Genomic DNA, 14,392 nt, shown 5'->3' with positions numbered 1-14,392 from the left:
CAATGAACTGTCCTTTTAATAATATGTTGTAGAATAATATGTTGCTGGCAATCAAAGTTAAGAGCTCTGGCTTAACATTTGCAAACTATGTTCTCATTCCACTTCTCCCCACTTAAAAAAATTAGAACATGTACTTTTCTGAAGTGGAAAGAGCACTAGAATGGGAATTAGACCTTCATTTGTGTTTTGTTGTTGCTGTTGTTGTGATTGAGTTGTGTCTGACTTTTCATGACCCCTTTCAGGGTTTTCTTAGAAAAGATACAGGAGTGGCTTGCCATTTCCTTCTCCAGCTCATTTTACAGATGAGGAAACCGAGGTAAACAGGGTTAAGTGACTTGCCCAGGGTCACATAGCTAGCAGGTGTCTGAGGCCAGATTTGAACTCAGGTCTTCTTGATTCCAGTCTTGGCACTCTATCCACTGTGCCACCTACCTGCCCATTTATCCCATTACCTTCTGTCTTTTGTGAATATCCTTTTAAAATCTGAGTTGGTCAATGAGTTTCCTGAGCTTCCGCATAAGTCTCTTTGAACAACTTTCTTTCCTCCTCCTTGTAATTGTTTTCATTTGTGTCTTCAGAATTTCAATCCTGAAAGCTTCTCATACTTGCTGAGCTGACTTCCCCTGTAGAATTTTGTTATAATATTACACGTTTCTTTAGTTTATCTTACTTATAAGTAATTTTGAGCATTTATTCATGGACATCTGATGCCATGATTTTAATTGTTGCCTCATTTCTTGGATTTTTGTCTCCTGTGAGTTTATGAGCTTCTTTACTGCTATTTCTCTTTTTTCTCCTACATTATAGCTACCTTCCTTGGCATGATGACTACATAGATAATTTTCTCTCTGTTCCTTCTGTTTTAATTTAAAGCTCTCAATTACATTTGTAAGATAGTCAAATATATGATTACCAGCCCTTCCTTGTTATGTGCACTCCATTACTGGCCAGGAGCCTATCATTCTTATATTTTAAACTTTTATCTAGAAATCCAAATTCTCTTCTCAAACATACTGGACACTTCACACATTTGCCTTTCTGTTCTGAAGTAGGGATGAAGACATTACCTATGCCAACTTCCAGATTTCTCAGTTTCCTTTGTTGGATCTTCATAGAGGTCATACCTACTGAAGGTGTATATCCCCAAGGATTCTCACCTGGGCCCTTTTCTCTTCTTCCTCTCTATGATTTCACTTGGTTTCAATTATCACCTCTATGCCAATGATTTTCAGATGTCACCTCTCTTCTGACCTTCAGATTTGCATTTTCAACTCCCTAATAGACATCTAAAACTGGATGTCCTGTATATATCTTAGACTCAATATGTCTAAAATTGAACTCATTTTAATTTCTCTAAACCCTCCCCAATTCTGAACTTCCCTATTTTTATTGAGGCCATCACCATCCTCTTAGTCACCCAGGCTCACATCCTAGGTGTCATCCTTGATTCCTTACTCTCACGCCCATATCCAATCCATCGTCAAGTCCTGTTGATTTTATCATTATGGCATCTCTTGCATATGTCCCCTTCTCTCTGATGTTGCCACCACCCTGGTTCAGACCCTCATCATTTCATCCGTGGACTATTGCAATAGTCTGCTGATTGGTTTCCCTACCTCTCTAGTTTCTCTCCACTCCAGTTGTTAAATTAATCTTCCTAATGCTCAGATCTGACCAGGTCACCCTCCTTCCTTTTTCAATAAACTCTAGTGGCTCCCTGTCACCTCCCAGATCAAATATGAAATCCTCTGTTTGGCTTTCAGAAACTTTCAAACCTGGCTCCCACCTACCTTTCTAGTCTTCTTAGACCTTACTCCCCTTTGTATACCCTGTGATCTAGTGACACTGGCCTCCTAACTGCTCCTCACACAAAACACTCTATCATCAGACTGGGCATTTTTACTGGCTGTTCTCCATGCCTGAAATGTTCTCCCTTTTTAATCTCTGCCTCCTGGCTTTCCTATTTTTCTTTAAGTCCCAGCTAAAATCCCGTATTCTTCAAGAAACCTTTCCTGATCTCTCTTAATGTTCATGTCTTCCTTCTATTGCCCATCTCCACTTTATCCTGTATCTATTTTGTTCATACATAGTTGATTGCATGTTGTCTCCATTAGCCTATGAGCTTCTTGAGAGCAGGAAGAGTTTTTTTGGGGGGGTTTTCCCCTTTCTTTGTATCTCCAATGCTTTAGCACACTTACCATATAGTAGGTGCTTAATGAATGTCTATTGACTGACTGACCAACTGAAATTTAACATTTCCTTCTTTTATTTAAAAGCAATGTTCTGAGAAGGGATCCATAGACTTCACAAGAGTGACTAAGCAAGATCTTTAGTCCTTTGTTGTTGTCACTAGCTAAAGTTATTATGCATCTATGACAGTAATAAAATGGCATTTCCTTCTTTAAAAATTCTGTAATTTATGTCTCAGTAATTCAAACTAATCTCTCCATTTAGTTCAAATTAATGACAATGTTCCTTACATTTCTCTGTGTAACCCATGGCTTAGAAGTGGTGTACCTGTGCTCATCAGTGAGATTCCTAAATTACCCTCTTCTTTACGTATGAACCAAGTTAAATTCTGGGGGAACTTCTCTCTGTTAACATCAATATATCTCAGTTTTGCTTCTACCCAGAACTAATCCATGGGAACATTTAAATTTGGTTCATTTTTAGTTCTCTCCTAGTTGACATTCTTTACCTACAACAATAAACTCCAAGTAACATATGAACCTAAAGCATACTTATTCAAAACTATTTTTTATCTAGACCTATGATCTCTTTGGCATAAGCAGCTCACAGTGAGGAAATTCCCTACATCAAGGCAAGACTGCAACAGTTCTGCAACTTACAGTCTTAGAGAGTTTCTGGGACATCTGTAAGGACAAGTGACTTGCCCAGGGTCACACAGTCAGTTTATATTAGAGATAGGATATGAACCTAGTCAGGTCTTCCTGACTTTGAGGCTGATTCTCTATCCATTATGTCATGCTGATTCTCATTACAAAATGTAATGAAGAGAAACCGGGCTCATACCCAAGTCCCAAAATCAAAGGAAGACTGCCAGTTTCCTCAACCTCACATGAAAAAGATTCACAATACTGATAGGGGAAATCCCAGGGGTATGAATGCAATTGGGAATTTAGGGAAGACAGCATCTGCATCTTGCCACTCACCTTCTTATTGGTTCTGAATGAGCCCTCATTCTGGCACCCCCCAGCACACTCTCCCATCTCTCCCCTCTCCTGGTCCTTGAAGGTCTTTAAATGGCACCATCAGACCATGACAGCTTATGAAGTAAGTGCCCTTGCTTATCTCAGGAATCCTGGGCACTTGCCAATAGCCCTTGCCTCTTCTTCCTTACCATCATCCCTTGGGAGCCTCCAATACCCCTCCAGGTATTGTATCAAAAGAGAGCCACCTTATTTCCTCCACGTCCTTCCTACCAATCAGTGCCTGTGCCTTGAGCCAAAAAAGCATTATGGGAAAGCAAATCTTTCTATCATCTATTGGTGACCCATGTCTACTATTCATACAGTTTTTCACCAATGTTCTAACCATATCCTTTTTCTCTCTTATTAGAAAGCTCCCACATTGCTGCTTAGTTAAAACAGATCTCCATTGCTTAACAAAAAATGTGTTTAATGTTCTTGGAGTAGGGTGGGAATATGAAGGGAAGATAGTTCTCCTCAAAGAACATTCTCTGAAGTTCTAAAAAGAGGCAACACAAAATTCAGCAGCTAGCACACCTCAAGCCTCAAAAACTAACCAACTCAGCTGGACAGAATACCATTCCCCCCCCAACCCCCCCCCCCCCCCCCCCCCCCCCGTGAACATATTGAACAGCATGAGAATAAGTCTACTGTCTCTGCTCCTTGGCTTTTTCTATCTAATGCTAGCCCTCAGGAGTCTGAAAAGCCAGCCCATTAAAGAATGGAATACCATAATAACATTTTAGAGGAGCCAATGACTAGTTTATTAGTTAATGGCTCAAGAAGAGTTGAGTTAATGTGGTAATGACCAGTTTCAATGGGATGATTGTCATCACAAACTATGTTTTATAGCTCAACTGCAAAAGCCCAGTTTTTTAAATTAGCAGTTATTTTATGGCTACCCAGACTGGTGTGTCAAAAATCCAGGGATACCTGCTCAGGACTGATTTCCTAGTCTTCTACTGACATAGCTTCTCATCAAGCTTCTCTCAGTTTTACAATGTAGGTATTTAAATAGAAAAACAATGTTGGGGTGGTAGGTGAGGGAGCTGTGCCATCAGTTTAGCTCTGCTCTGAATTGGCTGTGCAAATTTGGACAAGTCACTTTCTATCCCTATGGCTTTTCCAGGGATAAAATAAAAAAGGTGGAATAAGTGATTTCTAACATTGAGTATTCTAGATATATGTTATTGTGACCTCGTAAATTGTGGCAACTAGTGATAAAGTGAATAGAGCACTGGGCCTGGAATTAGGAAGACCTAAGTTCAAATCCAGCCTTAGATACTTACTAGCTTTGTTATCCTTGGCAATTCAGTCACATAAACTTTGTCTGCCTCAGTTTCCCCAACTGTCAAATGGGGACATTAAGAGCACATGAGGATAATAACAAACATACACCTCACCAAGTTGTTGTAAGGATCAAATGAGATAATATTTGTAAAGTGCTTGGCACACAACAGACACTTAATAAATCTTTTTTTTAAACCTTCCTTTTCTCATTCATAAATAGCCCTGTACCATATGTCTCTAAGTCAGGAATGATACAGCATAATATTACAATCTAGGAATGCCACAATAGTGAGCCAGAACATTGTTGCAATGCTTTTAGATTTTTTCATTCTTATTCTGAATTTAACAAACACACAAAGAAAATTGACATTTCCATATTCAAAGTAGAATAGAAAAAGAGGATTATATGTGAAAATGTGAGTCTCTACTATCTATAGGTTGCTTTTTAAAATGTGTATATTCAATTCAACATATTATTTTCAACACTGTCCTGCTTGCCTGTGTTTCCTTCTGAACTTCATTCAGTTCTCTTTTGGGCATTCAAAAAAATGTTTCAGTGATCCTCCTCCTCCTCCTCCCCCTCCTCCTTCTGTCTCCCTCCTCCTCCTCTTCTTCTTTCTTCTTTCTTCTTCTTCTTCTTTCTTCTTCTTCTTCTTCTTCTTCTTCTTCTTCTTCTTCTTCTTCTTCTTCTTCTTCTTCTTCTTCTTCTTCTTCTTCTTCTTCTTCTTCGTCTTCTCCCCTCCACCTTCTCCCCAAATACAAAGAGAAATCAGTCCTTGCAACAAATTGCTTTTTAACTTTTGTACAGAGTCATAGACTCTTAGACTTAGAAGAGACCTTAGAGGTAATCTTGTCCATCTCCTTGTCCAATGAATGACTCTATTCTATAGCATTCCCAACAATTGGTCATTCAAAGAAAAACACCTTATCTCATTCAATCCAACCAGGAGGGAAAGGGAAATGGTAGAAGTGGTGAGCACTTTGGACAAACTGATGAAATAGTCACATATATTTGTTCCCAGGACTGGGTTAAAAGTCACCAAAGAAGGACCTTTAAGCAGAGGTTATTAGGCTGAAATAAGGAATTTAGAATGGCGTTACCCCAAATACCATTTCAGATGAATCTGAGGAGAAAACATTAGTACAGTTGTTGTTAAACTCATTCCTGGATAAAGTTACACAATTATACTCTTGAAACCCATAGAAGACTATCTATCCATCCAAAGTATTTGCAGGTCATTTGTAAACAGATTCATGGGGATGATATATCACCTCCTTAAACAGGTGATAGTGATAAAGGCAGGGTGGGCATATGCCAAATGGAAAGAGGGATACAACCTAATTCCAAAATGGATTTGGACTGAGAGGAATTTTGTTCAAGTCTCAGACTTGTTACCATCTGTGTAAGATCAGTAGGATTTTAGGATCATAGATCTAGAGTGGAAAGGAATCTTAGAGTCAATTGAATACAATCCCCTCATTTTATAGAGGAGGAAACTGAGGCACAGAGAGGTTAAGTGGCTTGTCCACTTAAAGGCACCTAAGTTACATAATGAATAGAGCATTGGGCATGGACTTAAGTTCAAATCTGGCCTCTGACACTTACTAGCCCTGTAGCTTTGGGAAAACCTTGGCATCCGTCTGCCTCAGTTTCCTTAACTGTAACATGGGGATAGTGCATGTCTTCTAGGGTTGTTGTGAGGATCAAGTGAGATAACATTTGTAAAGTACTTAGCACAGTGCCTGACAAATAGTAGACACTTAATTTGTTTTCTTCCCTCTTTCCCTTTCTCTCTTTCTCCTTCGTTCCTTCTCTCCTTTTCCTTCTTTCTTTCCTTCCTTCCTTCTTTCCTTGTCCAGTCAAAATCCAAAGTCTGATACCCAAGCTGAAGAGTCCCATTATTCCAAGTTTATCTACTCCCTTCCCCCCAACTAAAATTTCCATTCTCTCAGAGTGGGTGTTAAGAGGAAAATAATCTGGTTACTTGATTAAAGTAATTCACATTAAGGTCTGAATGATTAATAAAGCTTGAACAATCCCAGATAATAATTGCATTTTAAAAGAAGATTTTGTCCAGGATCATGCAGCTAATAAGTGTCTGAGGCAGTATTTGAACCTAGGGTTTCCAGATTTCAATCATATATCCTTTCTAGAATTTCATAAAATGAGAGGACAGGACTGAGTAATTTCTAACATTCCTTCCAGCCTTAAATCTTATAATCTCAATCAGTATTTATTAAATGGGCATGCTATGTGCCTATAACCTTAGAAAGGGTTTGAACAGAGACAGAAGTATGTGAAGGGCCCCTGCCCTCAAGGAGTTTATAATCTTTTAGGAAAGAAAAGACTTACCCATATGAAACAATTAGACAATAATATAAAAGAGTATTACCACCATGCAGGGCTACGTGGAGCAGTGGATAGAGTGCTGGGCCTGAAGTCAAGAAAACCAGGGCTCAAATTTGGCTTAAGAGACTTACTAGCTGTGTGACCCTGAGCAAGTCCCTTAACGCTATTTGCTCAATTTCCTCAATGAGTTGGAGAAGGAAACGGCAAACCACTGCAGTATTTCTGCCAAGAAAACCCCAAATGGGGTCGTAAAGGGTCAAACATGACTGAAAATGACTGAACAACAATGACGATACTATTCAATATCACAAAAGTTATTATTGATAGACTGTACTTTGGGGGAAGAAAAGGAGTGTCAGACTTGGTTCTTGCCCACAAAGAGTTTATACTAAATCTAATATAAGCAAGTGCCAAATTTTATTATATTATAATTATAATATATAATTATAATATATATTATATGTATAATATAATATATCATATTATATTGGCAGGAAGAGAAGTGGTCCTGTGGGCTAGAGTTATCCAAAGGGCCGTTTCAAAGTTAGATGCTCTTTCCCAGGATGCCAGACCACTAAACAAGTTTCCCCAGAGATAGGGGATAGGCCACTGTTCACCTTTCCTGTCATAGCCCATCCTTATCCCATTGTCTGATACCCACTCCAAAACCTCTGAGCTACCCGAGGACTACCTGGGCCAGTCTTCTGCAAACCCTGACATTATTGTCTTTGGCACCCTTAGTCTTCTCATTTGGAACTGTGGCTTTCCCTTTTGGTGGCATTCTGGAAAACACACGCTCTATAATCAAATCCTGTCTCTGTCACTTACTGTCTATGTGACTTTGGGGAAGTCACTTAACTTCTTTAAGCCTTCATTTCATTAGACCAGATGGTCTCTAATAATAATAATTATAGTGAGCATTTATATAGCACTCACTTGTGGCAGACGCCATGCTAAGAGCTTTACAATTATCTCATGTGATCCTTACAACCTGGGTGGGGAGTGAGGCGGTGAGGGTGGGTAGGTGCTATTATTATCCCCATTTGACAGATGAGGAAACTGAGGCAAACAGAGGTTAAGTGACACAGCTAACAAGTGGCTGAGAACAAATGTGAACCCTGGTCTTCTTGACTCCAGACCCAGTACTCTATTCACTGTGCCATCTAGTTGCCACAAGGTAACTCTAAAGTACCTCACAGCTCTAAATCTATGATCTCTCCTCACTCTGCTCAGGATTTTAGTGTCCTTCATTCTCCCTTGCCCTCTTATCCAAATCTTTTCTTAAACCACATTTTCTGAAACTCATCGACAATAAAACTTCCACTGACTAATTGACTCATTGTCCAAAGTCTGATACCCAAGCTGAAGAGTCCCATTATTCCAAGTTTATCTACTCCCTTCCCCCCAACTAAAATTTCCATTCTCTCAGAGTGGGTGTTAAGAGGAAAATAATCTGGTTACTTGATTAAAGTAATTCACATTAAGGTCTGAATGTTTAATAAAGCTTGAACAATCCCAGATAATAATTGCATTTTAAAAGAAGATTTTGTTAACCCAATGAATATCTAATGGGTAGAGTGTATCATTTCTGCAGAGGGGACCTTCCCAGTCAATATCCCCCTCACCTTCTGCCATGGCTTTCCTACCCCCAAACCAAGGAAACAAAACACCCCTTTGGAACTCTACTTCTGAAATATCATCAACCCTGCAGTGACATATAAGTGATTGATGAAAGTTTGCTTTTTAACAGAGAGTGTTTTACCTTCGACTAAAGCAGGGAAGCTCAAGTGATCCAGTTTTAGACATGGGGTAGGGTATTCTTTTGGGCATGGGGCCTTTCCTGGCACCCTGAGCACATGGACAGCTGCCTTCTTTGATAGGACCATCCCCAAAAGGGCATTTCCTGTCTTCTCTTTCTGTAGGAGGGACCCAGTAAGAACCTGTAAAAATCTGATGCTAACCTAATAAAAACAGCCACAGATTTATTAAAAAAAAAAAATTCCTGAGGTAAGGAGCAATCTGTTTTGCAACACTGTAATAATGATAATCCCCTACCTTGTTTAAATGCTTTTATTTTTTCAAATTGCCTAAATTCCATCTGAGCTTCAAAATAACCCTGTAATTTAGGCAACACACCTATGTCACAGAAAGGATACTGATTTTTAGAGAAGTGAAGTGACCCAGTGATTTAGTGACTACAACCCTGGTCTCTCGGTTCTCAGACCTGGACCCTTTCCATTACATCTGGCTTCCTCTCTAGGCAACCAGTCCTCTTTCCAAGAATGGCTCATCATTCCTTTCCATTTTACTTTCTCCTAGGTCACCCTTGGGAGGTTCTATGAGACAAGGACCTGTCAACTGAGGAAGTATAAACCACCAGTGAAACTGGACCCTCTTTGGCACATGCCCCACTTTCAAAAGGTCAGTAGGTCCTAGAGTGGTAACAAAAACAATTGGGTGTGAAGTGTCAAAAAGGAAAGCTTGACCATGATTGTGCTCTAGTCCTCAAACTCTAGGAAATTGGGGCAGAGAAAGACATCATAGCAATAGGTGTCTGGGGGTGGCACCTACTAATATGGGTCAGAGAACACCACAAGACAAGCCTGCACGACATACAACCAGCCAAAGGATTTTGGGTGGCCTGGGAAAATGTAGAGGACGTAAAACAGGCCTGCAAAAGGCAAGGTACAGGTATTGGGTTTGATGTGGGGAGGAAGCATGCCTCACCCTGATGTTGGTGCCCCAGGAAAAAGCCCCATTCACTCCGTGCTAGTTATGGCTGTGGTACGTTTTCCCTCTCTTGGTCAGGTTCAGCTAGGGCAAAATGCCACTTGCTATTTCTTACCTCATCCATTCCTAGGTGTAATTTTCACTGAGTTATAAACTCAGTTTTGCCTTACGGCAACAAGAAGCAACATTCACTAAGTGCCCATTGTGTGATGAACACTGCTCCTTCACTGCAAATGTGGCCTACTCAACGTTGGAACGGATAGGACTGAACAAGGAAGCCCTGCTATTCTACCTCTTGGGGAAACCTCTCAACAGTGATGGGTTCATTTTGAGTCAAGAAGGCTTTTTGACTTGCCCTGGAGTTATGTTTCTGAAAGCTCACACATTCCCCGATGCTCTAAAGAGCCTGCCTGACGGTGTCCCGGGTGGAGATGAGAACCTATGGTCACTAGATTTTGATGCGAGTTCACAAAACTCACCTAAATTGATCCAGATAAGTATCACAGTTAAGATTTCAGGCAGTGGTGCCTTGTATTAAACTCAACTTCTTGTCCTCTGGTGGGAGCACACGCATCCTAGTCAATTGCTGGTGGCAGGAAAAATAATGTACCAGTTAAGAGTTAGGGGTATTACCTAGAGTAAAGGCAACAGTCTCGGGGTATCAGGCAATGGCCCCATGGTTTGCAAAAGTCTCCACCTGATTTGCTGCTGGGGAAGTGATAGGCAGCAGAAATCTTTCCCAGCCCTGGGGGGGGGGGCAGTGCTGTTCTGTCGAGCTAAACTGCAATTTAAGCAATGAAGAGGGATGGTGGCTTCCTGAAGCTGATGCACTTGAACACGATGCAGAGTTTCACGGGAGAAATATGCTTTGCTCCACCTTGATGTATTCCTCTTATGTCCTGCCTAAGTCAGATCCATTAGCATATGTCAGTGATCATCTCCCCCAGCTGCCTGTCAGCACAGAGCCACTGCCGCAGGTAGTGTCATGGAAAGAACACGACCGATCACTGTTGAACAGATTGTGGAAGTCACACGAGATACGGGGCGGGGGGGGAGCAGCCGCTTTAAATCTCCTCTCACCCCAGACCTTTACATCACCATCCGTTTTTCAGTCTCTATCTTTCTCGATTTTTTTTTTTTTTCATTTTCAGGAGAACTACCAATCACTTCTCTTTCTCTCATACAGAGAGATTTAATACCTTCCACGCTCTCCTTCTTGGCCTCTCTTTCAGTCACCCTTTTCTCTCTCTTTCCTCTGGTTTTCACCTGCATTCTGGAGGACTGGTCTGTTTGGAGCTCTCTGGCTATAAAAGGTCAGCAATACTTTTCTCAACCAGAGTAAAATGCCCTTAATCCTTCCCTAATTCCCAACTTTAACCTCCCTCCCTAGCCCTCCCCTGCGAGAACCCCTCTATCCACCCCTTTCTAGCTGTGATCTGGGACACATACATAGCAATGGAAATAATATTCAATAGGGTTTCGGATTCTTTTCTCCCCAACAAAAGAAATTAAATATTCCTTCTGTCTATCCTCTGGGAAAGACTTCCCAAACCCTTGCACATAGTAGGAGCCTCAGTTAATTCTTGAATGCATGCATGAATGCATCAGTGAAAGGACATCCACTTTTAAAATGCAATTTCCTTCTGAATGTTTATCTCAGAGAAAATCAGAATAGGATCCAATCTGACCTTAGGAAATGCATAGTTTTCCCTGCAGGTATTCTTACTCTAGTTTTCGGCTTCTATTTAGCCAACAACTACATTGCAAGGGTAACCTCCAACATTTGTGTACCATTTAAAATTTTTTTTTCAAAACACATTATCTCATTTTATCTTCACAATACCACTACCCCTCCCCACCCCAAGTAGTAAACAAAGCAGAGACTGACTGATATCCCAGTTTTCTATCTGAGGAAACTAAGAACAGGGAAATCAAATGACTTGCCTAAGGCTACGCTGAGAACGAAAGAGGAAGTTGGGACCAGGACCCAGGACTCTTGTCCAGTGCTTTTTTTTCCCCCACTGTGATCCTGTAGCCAAAATAGGGTGGTAGAAATGCTTTATTTTAATTTATAGGCTCAAAGAGTCATAAGAACTCTTCTTGTGCTCACTCCGCCTATGAAAAGCATCTCATATTTAATTTAACATGTACCATATTTAAACAATTCTAGAGATGGAGAGTTCTGCCTCCACAGCTCAAACGTGCTCCTGCCCACAGCCTCTTCTTGGCACCTCATACAGCTCCACTGCCAACTGCCATTCATTTAACCATTAAACAGGTTTGGGAGCAACTTTGGGGACTGTGAGTGCTTTCAGAGCAACAATGGCTCCTGGGAATATTTATCCCTCTCCTCTTTTCTCAGTTATAGTGGGTAAAGGCTTTGCCATTGTAAGTGAATTAGCCCAGGAGTAGTGTAGCCCAAGGATCTTTTTTTTTTTTTTCCATATCTCCTTTTTAACAGGACTGGTATTGGCTCTGCCTGTATGCTCAGAGTATTAGCAGGGGCTTTGTACTCTTCCTACGGATCACTTTCCTCCTTATCCCCCAACTCTGCCCCCTTCCCCCAACCTCTTTTTCCTTTCCCTGTTTATCAGCCCCCCTCCCCCTTCCCCCCATCCTTCTCACTCCCAATCCCCTATCCCCATTATGACAGGAAAAAAAAATCTTTTCCAAAAAAGTTAAACCTGTCACAATGATGGATAACCTAAATGGACTCTCCCCCCTCATGAACAGATGTCGAAACTGAACTCTGTCAGAAATAATTAAACACCTTTCACACAGAAAAGCGGCAGGCAGGGGCGTGGGGAGCACGCTCATTCTGTTGGGTCAACACAAGTTAGCAAACTTGCTTCTCCAAAAACTCAGTGAGTTTATAAATGGCGATGTTTCTATGAAAGAATCTGCCACCCGCTCCCACCCCTGCCCCCAATCCTGCACGGGAGTCTCTCTTGTATCTGAGGTGGGAGAGACCAATGCATGGAGAATAAACAATCCTTCTCTGGAATTCATTTTTGCCAATTCTCACTCCACCTGCCCACAGGAGCAGGCAGAAGTATGGACAGATTTAAGACTTTCTCTCTTTCTCTACAACTGACTGCAGTCCAATAGTGGACCTATATTCCCAGAATTTATAATTCCAGCACTTACACAAGGGTTGGCACATAGTAAGTACTTAATTAATGTTTTTCATCCACTTATTCATACTGCAATGACCTAGGAGTGGAAGGGTAGGGTTAGAGTTACTTTGACATACAACTTTACTGGAGAGGAAGACTCATAACGAAACATGAGTTTCTCCTGATGGAGAGATGATGGATTTAAGACTGAAGATCGAGACATATTTTTCTGGACATGGCCAATACAGGAATTTATTTTGCTTAACTATCATACATGTTAATAACAGGGGTTTTGTTTTTCTTGCTTTCTCAGTGGGGTGGAGGAGAGGTAGGAAGGAGAGAAGGCAAATCTTTATTTGAAAATAAAATAGAACTCAATTTTAAAAAGTTCTCTGAATATAGAGGTGTTAAGGAAAGGAGAAGTGAGAATAGGGATTCATAAGATGCTAAAACCCAGGGCCAAAAGTCAGCTTAGGATATTTCCTCTCAGATCATAGGCATTTTGGGTAAAGAATTCATTGTTTTCTATTGATTACATCGCAACGTGATGGGCTTTTTGCAGATTCTCCCCAACTGTGTTCGGTATCACTTTCTTTCACAAATGTCTGCTTGAAAGCTATGGGAGGTGACTGTGGTGGAGAAAGAGAAGAAGAGGGCTGATGTGCTCATGGAGTTGCTCATGTGCTCAGGAGTAGGAAATATATGGTGAAAAAAAACCTTGACCAGTTAATAGGATTCTTGGATTTTGCCCTGAATCTGGCTACTGACTAGCTGTGTGATCTTGGACAAGTCACAATTCCTCACAGCCTTATTTTCCTCCATATGTAAAGTAATGCCATTGGACTAGATGATTTCTAAGGTCCCTTTCAGCACTAAGCATCCTATGATTATAGAATGGACAGGTGGCTGGATCAGTGGGTGGCTGGATAGAGTGGGGTGGGATGAGCACCATTCCCAGATATCCCAGTGTTTCTTGGCAAGATCTTAGGCATATCATGGGCTGAAGAGGGTTGGGAAACACCGACCTTATGTGGCAACAGGGGAGAAATACTGAGGCATTGGGCCTAAAGACAGAGTGAGAGGCATCCCCCACTCCAAGCACTCTTGGCATAAACCTCTGTAGGACAGATCTCAGCAGGACACTCAAGTCAATCCAAACCATATGGTTTACTCTTTTTATAAAGGTCTCTTAGGACAGAGGCTCCTGTTCCACTGTGTGCTTATCCTTAGTGTCAAAAGTATCTTCCTCATGTCTAACTGAATTCTCACTTGCTACAATTAAAGCCTTTTATTTGACCTCAGTTCAGACACAGAAATCAAATATGGGCATTGTCCCCATGCACCATGAAGCTATGGGACCTCCAGAGCTCTCCTTACTTCTCTGGACTTGCCCACACACAGCTATGAATGATAGAACTCACGGAATGTCAGAGATGAAAAGGTCCTTTGAACCAAGGTTATTACAAATGAAAAAGATCACAGAATACGGAATGCCAAAAAGATGGAAGGGGTCTTAGAACACAGAATGTTAAAGCTGGAAGAGGCCTTTGAATGTAGAATGCCCAAGCTAAAAGGGACTTTAGAGCACAGAAGATTTGAGCTAGGAGGTGTGTGTGTGTGTGTGTGTGTATGTGAACCCCTTTGACAATCTGGTAATGCCTATGGAATCCATCTCAGAATAATGTTTTAAAATGTAT

At 41.0% G+C, this 14,392-nt stretch overlaps 1 protein-coding gene across 1 annotated transcript in view; it reads left to right on the top strand.

Moving 5' to 3' along the window:
• Nucleotides 1-14,392, top strand: part of CFAP77 (cilia and flagella associated protein 77) — a 176,400-nt gene that overhangs the window by 129,684 nt on the left and 32,324 nt on the right. Inside the window, exon 5 of the mRNA XM_027869616.1 lies at nucleotides 9,169-9,270. Within this exon, the coding sequence (XP_027725417.1) occupies nucleotides 9,169-9,270 (102 nt within the window). The remainder of the gene's footprint in view (nucleotides 1-9,168; nucleotides 9,271-14,392) is intronic.

Source organism: Vombatus ursinus, unplaced genomic scaffold (genome assembly GCF_900497805.2).
Source record: "Vombatus ursinus unplaced genomic scaffold, bare-nosed wombat genome assembly UNPS02014793.1, whole genome shotgun sequence".
Taxonomy (NCBI): domain Eukaryota; kingdom Metazoa; phylum Chordata; class Mammalia; order Diprotodontia; family Vombatidae; genus Vombatus; species Vombatus ursinus.
This window is presented reverse-complemented; position numbering and strand designations above follow the sequence as displayed.